The following is a 15,592-nucleotide window of genomic DNA, read 5'->3' on the forward strand; positions in this document are numbered from 1 at the left end:
TGTAGGTTCCTGGAAGTCACCTGTGCCGGTGCTGCTGTTAGGCCAGAACCAGGTTAATTGGCACAGGAGACTGTCCTGGAGGGCAGAGAGGCCATGGATCCCTCCTGGATCTTCAGGGACAACGTCCTCAAAGCCCAGGAACAAGCCAGTGTGATGTGATGGGAGTCAAGCAGGGCCTGGCAGGAGAACCGCATGGATGACCAGGGGCACCCTGACTTAGGAGTTCAACCACAGGAAGGAAGTTCCCGGAGGGTGGAAGGGGGAAGAGGCTGCCCAGGAGGCACATAGAAACCTTGCCTGTGGGTGCAGCGATGGAGTTAGGAAAGCCAAAGGTCAGCTGGAGCTGGAGTTGGAGCTGGAGCTCACAAGGGGTGGGGAGGGCAACCAGGAGGGCTTTTGTAAGCATGCTGGCAGCACAAGGAAGGCAGCTAAGGAACATGTGCTCTCACTGCTCAGTGGGGCAGGGGACATAATGACAAGGACAGGGAAAAAGCTGAGTCTCTCCTTGTCTTTTCTAACTTACACACTACCGCTAAGAGCTGCCCCCAGTCCCCCGTGGTCCCTAAGGCTGTTAGTGCCCCTGTGACATTGCTCTTGATTGTCTTTGAAATGTCCGTGCAAGCAGGAAGGTTCCTGCTATCTGGGAAAAGGCAGACATCACACCCATTTTCAGAGAAGCACAAGAGGAAGAATCCTGGGAACGTCAGGCTGGTCAGCTTCATGCGAGTCCCTGGGAAGGTGATGGAGCAAATGCTCCTGGAAACCATCTCCAAGCATCTGGAGGGCAGGGAGTGGAAGAGCCAGCATGGGCTGAGCAAAGGGAAATGGAAACTCTGCCTGACCAACCTGATTGCCTTCTACCAGAAGACTGTGGGCACAAGGGGAAAGCAGGGGACTTGGTGTGCCCTCATATTGGCAAGGCCTTTGACACAGTCATCCCTGTTCTACCTGTAGCCAAACTGTTGATATCTGCACTCGATAAATGAACCATAAAGCAAGTGGAAGACTGGCTGGTCCATCAGGCCGAAAGGCTGTCATTAGTAGTACGAGGAGGCCAAACTGGTGGCTGGTTACTGGTGGCATCCCTCCGTGATCAACACAGGGAGCAACACTGTTGAGCTTCTTCATTAATGGCCTGAGACATGGGATGGAGCCACTCTCAGAGCCTTTGTGGACTATGTGCAATTGGAGCAAGGCCAGGAGCAAGCTCATTTTGTTCCCTCTGCACTGAGGAGGCAGGTTCGACTACATGACCTCCAGAGGTCTCGTCCACCCTAAGTGCAGTGATTCAGTCACAGTTCACGTTTCTAGGGAGAGCTCTGTAAAGACAGACTAGGCAGACGAAGCAGACAGGGCAGAGAGGCAGAAGAGAGAGGAAGTACGTCAATTTAAATAGAGTTGTTCCTCAGCAGAAAATTTTCCCATTCAGAGTGCTGGTAGCAAATACGGCATGACGAATAGCTGTAAGCATATATGTATATACTGAAATAGAGGAAATGACTCTTGGCTTTTCTCAGTTATTGCATAGAGTTCTTCTTTGAATTGGTGAATTTTTGACTAAAAGTTTACATTCAGGCCTTTATTAATTGGGGCACCTAGAGAGGCTGTTGCTGCTGGAGGTGCCCTGGGGTCACTGTGTTCCGAGGCTGTGCTGGGGAATGTGATCCTGGACCTATGGGAACCTTTCTGGAGCAATGTGTGGAGTTCTAGCAGTATTAGGCAGCTAGTGTCATTTCAGATGGCCAAGGAGATTCTTCACCAGGCCACTACCTGATGCTTTAGAAGGATATGGGTCTCACAGTTTCTCCATCAGAGGCAGCAGACACTGACATATGCCTTGGGCCACCTCTGTCTCTTCAAATGTCACCACGTGTTTGTGTGTGAGCAACCAACTCCCACCCTCCATCTCCAGGGAGTATAATGGGAGCTCAGGCAAGGAGCTCACGTGCGGGCATCTTTGTTGTGCACGCTTCAGCGTGGGCAAGGGGAATCCTACCTCCTGTGTGTTTGTGGAGTGCACAGGAAGGATCTGAATCACACCCCATCCCAGGGGCTTCTAAACCAGCGTGAGAAGCCCTGATTGACTTGTCTCAATCAATATGTGAACCATGGATAATTGAAATCCCTTCTTGCCCCTTTTCTAGGTGTCCTGCCTAATAAAGAGATGGGAATCGGGTCTTCCAGAGTGGGACGATTCCATCTGTCATAGATGGCCATCCTCTGATGAGACAAATTGCAATGCTGCAATGGGTCTCTCGCCACTCCTTAGTAAAGGACCATAGGTGATTATTTTAGTCTACTTTAGTGAACATCTCCCAGGGGGAGGAAGCACAAGGGACAGAGAAAATCAGGCCTTGAGCTGGACCACTGTTGCTCAGCAGTACCAGGCTCCTGGGACTGAGGGAACTCATGGCAACCTGACAGCACTGCTGAGAGACAGCTCTGTGCAGGAGCAGCTGCTCTGCAAAGGTCAGCAGGGCTCTGGGCACCGCTTCCTATTGCTGACACACATCAGACAAGGCAAAGAGAAGTGAAAGGGAGTGTGGAGTGGGAGGACAGAGGAGAGCTCATTGTGGGAGAAATCTTGGCAGCCGTTTGCGTGGTAAGCCTCTGGCTGCAGGGCAAAACTACTGAGGTTCCTGGAGGGGTCTTCTAAACCCAGCCCATGACTGATAGTTTTCTTAAGGATTGCTCTCCTGGCTTCTCCAAAGTGGAGGAGGGCATTCCCTGACGCACCATCACAGGGACAGGGTGTCCTGCTACCTTCTCCCAGGGACAGCTGCAGGGGTGTGATGCCGGAGTGTGCCACAGCTCTGCCTAGAGCTGTAATTCAGAGCACTCCAGGGTGCTGCGTGCCCGGGGCAGGGACTCTGCTGCCTGCGAGGGTCAGCACTCAGCCTGCCCAGGGAACTCCCCACAGCACTGCGGGGAGAAGCTCAGGGTGGAAGGAGAGGGAAAGGAAGGTGTTTTCCTTCTAGGGTGTGTGCTTTCAATTCCCTAATTTTGCCAGGGGTAAAAAAAGGAGTTTTCTGGTTTGGGAAAAATCTGAGACTCCTAAACCTTCACTCTCTGAGAGCAATAGGTCTGTCAGAAAGCTAAGCAAACACCTTCAGCCCCACCTCAGCCTACAGACAGCACCAGCACCACCTTTATGGCCTTGTCAGGGTTTTCCTGACCTGCCCTACAGCACCTTTGAGCACAGCAATGCCTCTGCCCAGTGCCCTGTCCCAGGCAGTCTCTGCAGGGCAGAGCTGAGCACGCAGAGGATGGGATGGGGTCTGTGAGCACTGGCAGGGAAAAGACAGTGGGACAGAGAAAGAGCTGCCAGCAGGGACAGCTGCAGGCAGCAGAGACGGGCAGGGAATGAGAGGGAACTGCGAACAGAATCACCACGGGAGGATGCATTTGGGCAAGTCATGGTCAGTCCCTCTGATGCAGACACCTTCCTCTGAGCCACTCTCCTGTGTCTCTGCTCCCACCCAGCAGAGCCTCTGCCCTGACAGCCATGGAGTCCAGAGCATGAGCCGCCTCCTCTGCAGCCAGACCTGCAGCAGAGGAGAGGGGCATCTCTCCTGCCATGGGCCCATTTCATGCTGCCTGACAAAGGGGCTGAGAGCGACCACCCTGCGAGGTCCCTGTCTGCCACATGGCATGTCCAGCTGGGTAAGATGAAAGCTTTCCCGAATGCCCATCTGTCTCTCTCTCCCTGCCTCCCTTGGCAGCAGGATCACTGTATTGCTCCTTGTTTCCCCTCCTGTGCTTGCTGCTCCTGGTCTTCTCTTGGGCTTTCTGGGGTTGGGATGCTTCAGCTGCAGTTCAGACACCTGCCCTGCAAGTTGTGCAACAGAGGGGTCTGCGTAGGAGTAAGCTGTTCCCAGCCCCCCTGAAACCTTTGGGGCAACAGAAAATGCGATCTGTGGGATGGGCAAATTAGCTGACCTTGTCATGCTCTTCATCACTTTCTCCATAGCTGGCCTGAGAGAGAGGAATTTGGAAATCTTCCCTTAAAATCTGAATTCCCCCACTCTCAGCTCAGTCCAGTTTCTTTCTGAGAGAAACTTGTGACTGTGAGTGTCCTTTAGCTGAGAGGTGCTAGCGCAAGGCCAAGAGGGGCAAGACTCATTGACAGACCAGATCCCGTGACTTTGCACAAAGTCATGGTGAGCCCTTTTTTTCCTCTTGGGATGCACAAATGCTCATCCTCAGAGCAACTGAACTGCCGCAGATTTCTACCCTGTCAAAGAATGCTCCCATGGTGAGAGGGAGGTATCTAAAAGCTAAATCATTATCTGATCAGACTTTCCCACTGAAGACTCTATTTCAGAGAAAATGGTGTTGAAATGTTGAGCAGCCTTTCCACGTAAGGGGTAGATATAATCTGCTGCAGGATGTGCACATCAGAGCTAGCCACTTCCCACTCCCACTGCAGAGAAAGAGAGCAGATGGTAAATTGGCGTGAGCAGAGGGTCTATCTCGTTGGAGTGGAGACATCCAGAAAGGGTCAGGCACCCCCTGCCTTCACGTGAGAGTTTCCCTCCCTTGCTAGAAGGAGCTGGTGTGGCTGCTTCAGATACAAACGCCTCTGTTCATCCCTCACAAGGATTTTCCCTTTCCGAGACAGCTGACATGAGAGCTTGCCAGCGTCCTATACTCTCTGACCAGGTTCTTTTAGATATTCCACACATGGAGGGTGTAATGTTTAATATCAAAATTTACTTCTTTGCAGATATTTGACGTTACATGGGAGTTTTGATTCAGCAGAGTGATACAGCAATATACTGAAATCACAATACAAGTGTCAGTTACACTTAGCGAAATACAGCAACTGCAGTATACAGTTCAATCACAATACCAGTGTGATCCCCATTACTGGTCTCCATATGCTCACCGTCACAACGCTGAGCATCCCCGATCGCGGGGAAGGAATACGTGGGCTGAAACCAGCTCAATCACGTTGCTCTTTTCCAAGTTCTTTTGCTAGTTGTTCAGTTTTTATACTTTGTGTTGGGCTGAGCCATGTATACACTCCCCCTCCCATGCTGGTCTGGCTAACTCAGGGAGACATTCACACTCTTTTGATGAATTCAGGGGGAAACATTTACACCAGCTGATCCACTCAGCTGGGGTGTAGTCAGCTGATCTGCTCAACTGACATAGCTGTTTCTCTAAAACAAAGCTTACTCTCCAGTCCTGGTCCCCTTTGCCGTGAGATAAAGCTGGCTTTCTGTGCAACCGCTGTGGTCAGTCACACCCTACCTCATGCCCTGAGCTTCATGGGCACATCACCCTTGCCCATCTCCCCGGAGCCTTCTTCCATGGCAGGGGTATATTGGTTGGTCAAAGTGCTATATTCATCTCTCATCATGGTAAACAGAGAATGTTCTCACCAGGCCACTAGACTGAGTCACCTTAGCTCAGCTCATGGCACCCAACCCCCTCCTATCCCCACCAAATAACTGGAAATGTTTGTCACCGTCCTCCATTTACACCCCCCAGCAAAGCAGGACTGACTCCTCTGGAAATGATTAGCAGAGGCCCCTGGTCTGCACGGCACACTCAGCCAGCTCAAACCAGAGCTCCAGACAGGGAGCTGAATGAAGGTGAAGAAGAGAGGAAAAGTGGGAGGTTCTATGAGAAAGGCAAAAGATTTGGCTCACAGAAGACTGCTCTAATTTGTCACTGTCTTTTCCTCCTTGGATAGATCCCCATGCCCAGGGTCAGCAAATGTCCAACGGCAGCTCCTTCACTGAGTTCCTCCTCCTGGCATTTGCGGACACACGGCAGCTGCAGCTCTTGCACTTCTCCCTCTTCCTGGGCATCTACCTGGCTGCCCTCCTGGGCAACATCCTCATCATCACAGCCATAGCCTGCGACCACCGCCTCCACACCCCCATGTACTTCTTCCTCCTCAACCTCTCCCTCCTCGACCTTGGCACCATCTCCACCACTGTCCCCAAATCCATGGCCAATTCCCTGTGGGACACCAGGGCCATTTCCTACTCAGGATGTGCTGCCCAGGTCTTTCATTTTACTTTTCTCTTGTCGACTGAGTATTCTGTTCTCACTGTCATGGCCTATGATCGCTATGTTGCCATCTGCAAGCCCCTGCACTATGGGACCATCATGGGCAGCAGAGCGTGTGTCAAAATGGCAGCAGCTGCCTGGGCCAGTGGGTTTCTCAATGCTCTCCTGCACACTGCCAACACATTTTCAATACCACTCTGCCATGGCAATGTCCTGGAGCAGTTCTTCTGTGAAATTCCCCAGATCCTCAAGCTCTCCTGCTCAGACTCCTACCTCAGGGAAACTGGGGCTCTTGTGGTTACTCTTTGTTCAGGCTTCGGGTGTTTCGTCTTCATTGTGCTGTCCTACATGCAGATCTTCACTGCTGTGCTGAGGATCCCCTCTGAGCAGGGACAGCACAAAGCCTTTTCCATGTGCCTCCCTCACCTGGCCGTGGTCTCCCTCTTTGTCAGCACTGTCATATTTGCCCACCTGAAGCCCCCCTCCATCTCCTCCCCACTTCTGGATCTGGTGGTGTCTTTTCTGTACTCAGTAGTGTCTCCAGCAGTGAACCCCCTCATCTACAGCATGAGGAACAGGGAGCTCAGGGATGCCCTGAAGAAACTGATTCAACTGCTGCTACTTCAGCAGCAATAAGCTGCCCACCTCTCCTCACAAGTGATTTCCAGTTTATCTCAGGCAACTCTTGCGCTTTGTGCATTCTGTCTGTGACAGTCATTTGCACACAAACATTTGAATTCATCCCACTTCTCCAGAGGCACAAACCCTGTCTGTCAAATTGATTAGTCAATGAGGATTGGATTTGGAGACTGCCTCGTTTTAATACAAATGTCCCTGTTTTCCCATGATGCAATAATGGAAAATTTTCAGGAAGGTTGTGAATCCCTGAAGAAATATTCATCTACCCCTTAAGCTGGTGTACCACTGCTTTGTCTGTTATGCTATGGATATCATCTCAGCAGTCTTTCACGTATTTCCCCATGTCCTCATTAAATCGATCATTTCTAAAGTCATCTTTGCAGCAGACTATCTGGGCATAGGCACTTTCCCTTGTTTTCCACTTTTTCTTCTCTCCTTTCTCTTCATTCATTCAGATATCTCTCCTCTCTCTCGGTGCTGCTCTGAGCTTCAGGAAGTGCAAAAATTGCCTCATCTTTCAGGAGTCTAATTGCCTATTTAGCCAACATCTTAGTTGTGTTTTCTCTCTATCTTATCAATCTGTCTGAAACATTTCTACTAAGGCTATCCCTTGTGGAAAGTGGACCTCACTGGAGGCAGCCTGGACTTGAAACACAGTTCAGGAGTTAATTTTCCTTTTCAATAAACTCCATCATGTTTAATTTTTGTTTGATGTCAATTAAGAAAAACCCTTCTGTGTGTATTTGCAGCTGGTTCTCTAAGGAGAACTCGTTAGGGCTTTTTGCACTGTAATGAACCCTCGGGGTACTTGGTGCTGAGTCTATGAATGTCAGATTCTGAGAGGAGAGTGAAGCAACCACTCAGGAAGTTGAATTCAGCAGGAAATCACAAATTTTCTTGGAGTGTTAATGAGTCCCCCTGAGGGCCATTACTCACAAAGCCTCTCCAAGGGCTGATTAGAGCAGAGGCAGTTGTTACAGATAGATAAAGAAAATGTGCAGGTAGCTCTCATGCCTAGAAAACTTGGATAAGTTTTATCGTACCACATGGCCAAGCACTGACACCCAGCCCCTGAGTAGGGTGATGCTTTCTCTGACGCTTTGCTCAGGGCTCTTTGTGGGGGCAGTGTGAGGGTGGGGGTGTGCCACGCTGAGTTAGGTGCAATGAGATGGCACGTCCCAGGCCCCCCCAGCAGGAAGAGGAAACAAGGCCCCAGTGCTGCAAAGAAATGGTGTCTTCTGGCAGGCCTCGATGGCAGATACAGGAGCCATACACAAGAGCACAAACAGAAGCTGTCAGAAGCTTTCAGCCTTGGCAGTGCCCTGGCCTTCTCCACCAGAGCCTGTCCTACACTGTCCCATGCTTGAGCCAGTTACACTGCAGCCTGTAGACACCCAGCCTGCTTCCCCACCTTGCTCTCGCCCAGGGATCTGCCCACCTTTACTGATGTGTCTCTAACCTCCCTTGTTTTTCCTTGAAACACAAAGCTGGGGGCACAGACTCCCTCTGCCTGACCTCTTGTACCACAGCACTACCCGTCAAGGGAAATTTCTTTCTCTAACATCCATTCTGAACCTCTCAAGCTGAAGATTATGGCTGTTTCCCCTTCTCATGCTGTTTCCCACCACCAAGAATAGGGCCACCATCTCTGAAAGCACGCTTCAAGCATTCACAAGCTACTACTCTACTGCCCTTACCCTCTGCTTCATGAGGATAATGGAGCCCAGGTCCCTCGTCCTCCCTGTACAGCTCATGTGCTGCAGGCAACAAGCCCCATCTTGGCAGACCTCCTCTGCACACTCTCCAGGTCCTCCCCATTCCTCCAGCACTGGGTATACCACACGTGGACGCACGATTCCAGATGTGGCCACTCTTGTGCTGAGTGGAGGGCGATAATAACTGTCCTTGTCTGGGGGGGCACACGCTTCCTAATGCAGCCCAACATGCAGCTGGTCTGATCTGCAGTGAGCATGCACCACGGGCTCATATGGCATCCCTCATGATGTCCAGGCCCTTCTCCTCAGGGTCACCCCACCAAGGCCCAACCTGCCGCTTCTCCTTGCACATCTTCAGGAGGTTTCTCTTGGCCTAATCTCCAACCTTCTCAAGGTCCCTCTCAGCTCAAGCTCCTTTGTGTCAGCTGTGAATGTGTGCGTGCAGATGCCTCATCCTATCTCGCCATGCCTCTGACAGGATAACAGCATGACCAACTGCAGGACACCATAGATAATAAAGGCCATGCTGTTCTAAAGGAACTGCCAGAAACAGTTGAAATGAGCATGGCAGCCATCTCAGAGAAGCCAAAGGAAGGTACAAAGCAAGCAAGACCAGGGTCAAGGGGTAAACAGAGGTATGCTGGTTGCATGGGAGGAGATTAGGGTGGTAAAAGAAAAGGGCTTGTAAGGTGAAAAGAGGGGAAAATGCAATAAAAGGTGAAACCAATGAAATATTAGGGCCACCTGGGGACACTGGCCAAGGAGCTCTGAATGTGAACTGCTCTGACCAGAGCAGGACAAGACACATGCAGTTGATGTGCTCATACTTTTGTCTGATGTACTTCCATGGCCATGGGGAAGCTGAATGTTTTCCCTAAGGTCAACAAGGGAAGACCCAGGGTGGAAGGAAATGCCAAATCATTCAGGCTGGAAGGGACCTCTGGTTGTCTCTAGCCCAACGTGCTTCTCACAGCAGGCTCAGCTGTCAGCTCCAAGCAGGTTGCTGAGGGCTTTAGTCATTTAGGACTTGAAAACCTCTGAGGATGGAGATGGCACAATTTCTCTGGGCAACCTGCCCCAGTGCTTCACTGTTTGGATGGGTAAAATGTTTGCCCTAATTCCCAGCCTGAACCTCTCTTGTTTCAGCTCATGCCTCATCCTGGGCCTCCTCCTCCCATGATGCACAATGGTGAAGAGGCTGGCTCCATCTTCCTGATGACCTCCTGGTAGGTATGGGCAGGCTGTTATTAGGTCTGCCCAAAGCCTCCTCTTCTCCAGGCTGAACAAAGACAGCTCCCTCAGCCTCCCACAGTGACGAAGTCAAGTTTACAAATGTGTGCCTAGGTTGTTTCATGGTTCTTCCAATCCTTCTGGATTTTACAGGATCTGCAGAGGACCTTAGGGCTGTTAGAGTGCAACCACCCTCATGCCATGACTTTCTGCATATGGCTTTCTCACACTCATTTGGCATCATGTTGTAGTGTGCAGGTGCTGTAGATGGTGAGGAGGACAAGCAGTCATTCATAATTAAAAAGAGGTAACCTCGCACCACGAGGGAGGCCTGGCTCTGGGGATGCCATGCGTGGTGCTAAAACACATGCAGAAAAGGAATTCAGGAGTTCAAGAATCACAGTAGCTATCACCAGAGATGCCAGAATCACCCATCCATGTCAGTTGGAAGCGACCTTGGGAGGTCTCTAGTCCAACCTCCTGCTCCCATCAGGATCAGCACTAAAGTCACATCAGGTTCCTCTGGGCTTTTTCCAACAGGGTCCTCCAAGAACAGAAAGACCATAAGCTCTTCAAATGTTTCATTATCCTCATGGATTTTTTTCTCCCTGCTATCCCATCTTAGTTTGTAACCATTTCCTCTCATTCTTCTGTGATGAATCCCTGTAAAAGCCTGGTTCGCTATGGGTGGCCACCTTGAGTTGGGAAGCTGCTAAGAGTCACCCCAAAAGCCTTCCCTTCTCCAGGCTGAACAAACGTCACTGCAGCCTCTCCTCCCAGGCCAAATGCTCCAGTCTCCAAGCACCTTGGGGGCCTGTCCCTGAAATCATCAGAATGATCAACAGCATTCTTCTGCACGGGGCCCCAACTGGATGCAGGATCTGGATGTGCTAGTAGTACAGTAGAGGGGGATAGTCTTTTCCCTTGCTCTCCTGGCTTTGTTCTGGTTCATGCAGGCCAGGATGCTGTGGCTTCCATTGCTGCCAAGGAATGCTGCTGGCTCACGTTCAGCTCGCTGCCCACAGAGACTCCCAGGTCCTTCTCCTCAGAGCTTCTGCCCAGCCAGGGACTCCTCACTCTGTACCACTGCAGGGTGTTGGTCTATCCGAGGGGCATTTGTCCTTCTTGAATTTCACAAAGATCCTGACAGCCCATTCCTTCTCCCTGTTGAGGTCCCTCTGAATGGCAGCCCTCAAGCATGTGACCATTCTGCCCCATTAGGTGTCATCTTAAATGTGATGAGAATTGCCTCCTCCAGGCCGCAAATGAATCTGTTAGACAGGTCAGGTGGCAGTATAGACCTCTGCCCCCTCCACTTGTCAGCAAATTCCAGGGAAAGAATGACCCATTCAAAAAAATCCTCTGAGCTCCATCATCCAACCAGCTTTCCACCCATCTGGTTGTCTACTCAGCCTACTGTAATGTCTTTCTTGTATACAAGAACGTGGTGGAAGACAGCATCAAATACCTTGCTTAAAGTCAGGGAAAGTGACCTCCACTACTCTCTGCTCCTCCACAGTACAGGTCTTGTTTTCACAGAAGGCAATCAGATTGGTCAGGAACAATTCCCCTTCAGTTAATCTATGCGGACTCTTCCAAGTCGCCTTCTTCTCCTTCATGTGCCCAGAAAGGTGATCTAAGATGAACTGCTCCATGACATACTCCTCACTCAAGTGAGGTGGAATGGCCTGCAGCTCCCCAGGTTGTTCTTGTGGCCTTTGTTGAAAATGGACACAACATATTCCTTTTTCTGGCCATTGGGACCTGCCCCGATCTCCACAACCTTTCCAAGATGAGCCTGGTTGTGAGAGTGGTCAGCCCTCTCAAAGTCCTGACACCCTCCAGAAACCTCCTAGACTGCTTGCACTCTGCTGTGACAGGGTGATGCAATTCCCTGCACAAGAACCAGGCCCTGTGATCCACAGGCTTCCTCAGGTTGATTAAAGGAGATGCAGCCACCTCCTCTCCCTCATCAGGTGGTCTGAAACTCATGCGCACCCACAAGATCTCACCCAGGCCCTTGTCCATCCCAGAGAAAAGAGCTCCATACATCTGAGCTGCCCCTTCACACAAAGGGCATCCTCCCTCCTCATCTTCCCCAACAATCTCTCCTGAAGAGCTTGTACCCTGCCATCACAGCCCTCCAGTCGTGTGGGTGATTCTGCCTCATTTCAGTGATTCCAGCCATGTGGCAGCACTGTGAAAGCTTGTGCATCTCCATCTGCTCCTGTCTGTGCCCCAGGCTGAAGACATTCACATATATTTGGGCTGCAGAGCCTCAGCTATGGCACAGAGTGCACATTTATAATGGTGATACCTGTTACCAAGAGCCAAGGACACCGTGTATGCAGTGGCCCCACTTCAGAGCAGGGACTCTGCTGTCATAGAGAGCAGGTGGCCAGGCAATGGTGAAAGAGGTTCCCACTGAGAGAGCAAACCCTGCAGTGCCAAAGGTGAGGGGGAAACAGAGCTGGACAGTACACGAATGGTGGGAGAGGGGTTTGTTGTCCAAGCTGCCTCTGCAGCACGGTGGGGCCTGTGACAGAGGTGACCTGATCTCCAGGAGGGACAAGGTGCCACTGAGAAAGTCCCTGGGCCTGGACGGCCTGGCATCCAGACACCCTGTGGACATCATTAGCACAGTCCTCGTTGATATCATCTGGGGGCAAGAAAAGATTCAGAGCAAGGAGAGTTACAAGTTTACAAGAGTGCAGGGACATGAGCGGAGACCTTGGTATGATGGGCCTCCATTAATGCAGCTTGCTTGAATGTGGACAGGAAGGCCTTGGCCTGAAGGCAGCAGTGGGATTCAGGTGTTTGGTCACAGGCTGGAAATCTGAGGTGCCCCGCAACACTTGCCCAGCAACCATTGCAAAAGGGCCTGTTTTTCCTGTAGGTCCCATGTGGTACCTGCTAGAAACGTGTGGTATGCTGGACACTCTAGGCTTATATGCTCTCAACCTCGTAAACCGTTACACGGACCAAAGTGCAGTTAATAAGCATTTCTCATGCCCTACGTGGTGAGAACAGCCTCGGGTTCACTACAGGAACCTGGAAAGGGGTCAATGGAGTGAACCAGCAGACTTAAAAATATGGGGGAAAGGTTATGCTTGTGTCTGCACAGGTAATGGGCCTCGTTGGATGCCTGCACGGCTGATTCGACTTGTTGACGCATCCCCCGAAACACCAAACGAGGACTGAGAGCCAGTTAAGATGAGCCCATGTCGGGACATTTTCTGGCAATGTCTGCCTGCCTCGTGCAGGGTCAATATCGATTCATAAAAGCTTATGGCGACTACATGACCTTACGAATAAGTTGTAGATAGAATCAGAGTGGAACCCTTTTGAGGGACAGGACTGGATGTGGGTTCAGGAAGGTACTGGTGTGTGGATTGGTAATCTTGCTAAGATTTCTAGCCCTTGCCATCTATCTCCCCTGCTTAATAAGCCTTATGCAGAGAATGACTCGAAGGACTTTGCATCAAGTACTTGCTGTGCAAATACACACTGCACTGGCAATATTTGGTTTAAAAAATGAAAAAGGGGGAGATGTATGGGCAGACAGCGAGGGATTGGACAAGACAGAGTTAAGGAGCCGAAAGCCTTGGGAGGAATAAATAGCAGTATGTGGATAAGGAAGTAGCCGCACAGAATGAGAAGGAGTGATGATGGGAACATGACCTTTGGGAAAGTACAACGTGGTGCTTACAAGTGGAGTGGAAAGTACCATAGATCACTGTGGGAAGGACCGACCCGGGCATATAGAGCATATATAAAGGGCTTGCTTGCTTGAATAAAGTTGATTCTGATCCAGCACATTGGAGTCCGTGAATCAGACAGACACAGGACACCTTGCTGGTGGGGGCTGAAGCCAAGGGACTCAGTTTCCCAGACCTATCTACCTCTGCTGTTACCAGATTGCCTGCCCCAGTCCTCAGCCATGGGCCCACATTTCCCTTGTTCATGCTTTTACTCTTACTGAAGCAATAGCAGATCATCTTTTTTGCCCTTGACATCCCTTGCAGGCATCAATCCTAAAGGCGCTTTGGCTTTCCTAACAGCTTCCCTACTTCCCTGGACAACATTTCTCACTTCCTCCTTTGCCGCCTCTCCCTGCTTTCTGTTCCTGTGTGCTGCCTTTTTGTACTGTTGTTCGGTTGTGAGTTCCCTGTTCAGCCGCTCTGTCTCCTGAGATCTCTGCTTGCTCTCCTGCACATCAGTATGGGCCATTCTTGAGCTTAGAGGATGCTGTCCTGAAAGACCTGCCACCTTTCTTGAGTTCCTCTGCCCTTCAGAGCTGCCTACCACGGGATCCCTCTACCAGTAGGTCCAAGTCTGCTCCTCTGACATCCAGAGTGTGGACTCTGCTACTCTTCCTCCTCATGTCGCTCAGGATCTGGAACTCCACTGTCTCATGGCCACTGCAGGCAAGGCTGATACTGGTTATCACAGCCCTCATCAGTTCTTCCTTGTTGGCAGGTTCCAGGTCCAGGAAAGTGTCACCCTTGTTGACCTATCAGGCTTCGCTGTGCTAAGAAGTTGTCCTCCACACCTTCCAGAATCCTCCAGGACTCTTTGCAGCCTGCTACATTGCCCTCCCACTGAATGTCTGGGAGATTCAAGTCCCCCCATAAGAACTGGGGTCTGTGATCCACAGACTTCCTCAGGCTGCTCTAAGCCTTTGCAGTTCTGCAACAGCTTGTGCATCTCCACTTCCTCTTCTTTGTGCCCCAGGCTTTGTGCATTTGTGTACATCTGGGCTGCAGAACCTCAGCTTTGGCACCAGGGCTGAGCGCAGACTTGTCATGGTGATACCTGTTGCCAAGCCAGAAAAAAAGAGAGCTGGCCATGCAGCTGTGGCAGGAGAGGTGCTTGGTTCCTGAGCTGACTCTGCAGCACCTTGGGGCCTGTGATGGAGGTGGCCAGATCTCCGGGAAAGACAAGGTGCCACTGAGAAAGTCCCTGGGCCTGAAGAGCCTGCAAGCCAGGCACACTGTGGCTGCATCATTAGCACCGTCGCTGTTCATAGCATGAGGGCTGAGAAAAGGTTTAGGGAGAGAAGAACTAGTGGGGTTTGAAAGTGTAGGTCTGTGTGTGGAGACCTTGGTGTGACGTGCCTTCCATCTTTGCAGCATGCTCGGATGTAGATGGGATGGACTTTGCCTAAAGGCAGCGGTGGGATTCCCTTGTTTGGGAACAGTTAGGAAATGCGAGATGCCCTGGGGTGTTTGCCCAGCAACCACTCCAAAAGGGCAAGGACTTTTCCTGGAGGTCCTGTGCTGTACCTGCTAGAAACCTGGTGCTTGTGTTGGACACCCCGTGCATTGGACATGGCCCTGCAGGCCTCTTGTGATGGCATTAAAACAAGTGTATGCCCTGAACTGCATGAACTGCTTGCAATGTCGGGATCCACATATGTCTCAGATTCATAGTGAGCAGACCTCTTGCAGTAGTCGGCATCAAGTGTCATTTCAGATGGCCAAGGAGATTCTGCACCAGCTGAAGTCCTGGAAGGATATGGGTCTCATAATTGTTCCATCAGAGCAAGGAGAAAGTGGTACGTGTCTTGGACCACCTCTGGCCCTACAAATGTCCAAGGGTGTGTGTGTGTGTGTGTCCAGCTGAGTGCCTCCCTCCATCTCCCTTGATTCCAGTGGGAGCTTAAACAAGGAGCTGCCATGCAGACAGGCATTTTGTGCATGCTAGACTTGGGCAAGGGAATCCCACCTCCTGTGAGTTTGTGGAGAGCACGGGAGGGAACTCTATCCTGTTCCACCCCGGGGCTTCTCAGTGAGCACTCGATGTATTGATTAACTCCTCTAAATCATCCCTGAAGAAGGAGCAAACCAACTCCCTTCTTGTGCCTGTGCTCTTCTGGGATGGGAGCAGGGCTTTCCAGAGTGGGACGTTTCCACCTCTCTTAGACAGCCATGCTCTGGTGAGACCAACTGCAATGCTAGAGTCAGTCTCTGCACTGTTTCGAG

At 51.0% G+C, this 15,592-nt stretch overlaps 1 protein-coding gene across 1 annotated transcript; it reads left to right on the forward strand.

The window, feature by feature from the left end:
- Positions 1-5,724: 5,724 nt before the first annotated feature.
- Positions 5,725-6,630, forward strand: LOC135325727 (olfactory receptor 14J1-like; the record flags this gene model as incomplete). Its single annotated transcript, XM_064503723.1, has 1 exon — positions 5,725-6,630. A coding segment is annotated over exon 1 (906 nt), but the record flags the coding sequence as incomplete, so codon positions are not given.
- Positions 6,631-15,592: the final 8,962 nt, after the last annotated feature.

This window comes from Dromaius novaehollandiae, unplaced genomic scaffold (genome assembly GCF_036370855.1).
Source record: "Dromaius novaehollandiae isolate bDroNov1 unplaced genomic scaffold, bDroNov1.hap1 HAP1_SCAFFOLD_115, whole genome shotgun sequence".
Classification (NCBI taxonomy): domain Eukaryota; kingdom Metazoa; phylum Chordata; class Aves; order Casuariiformes; family Dromaiidae; genus Dromaius; species Dromaius novaehollandiae.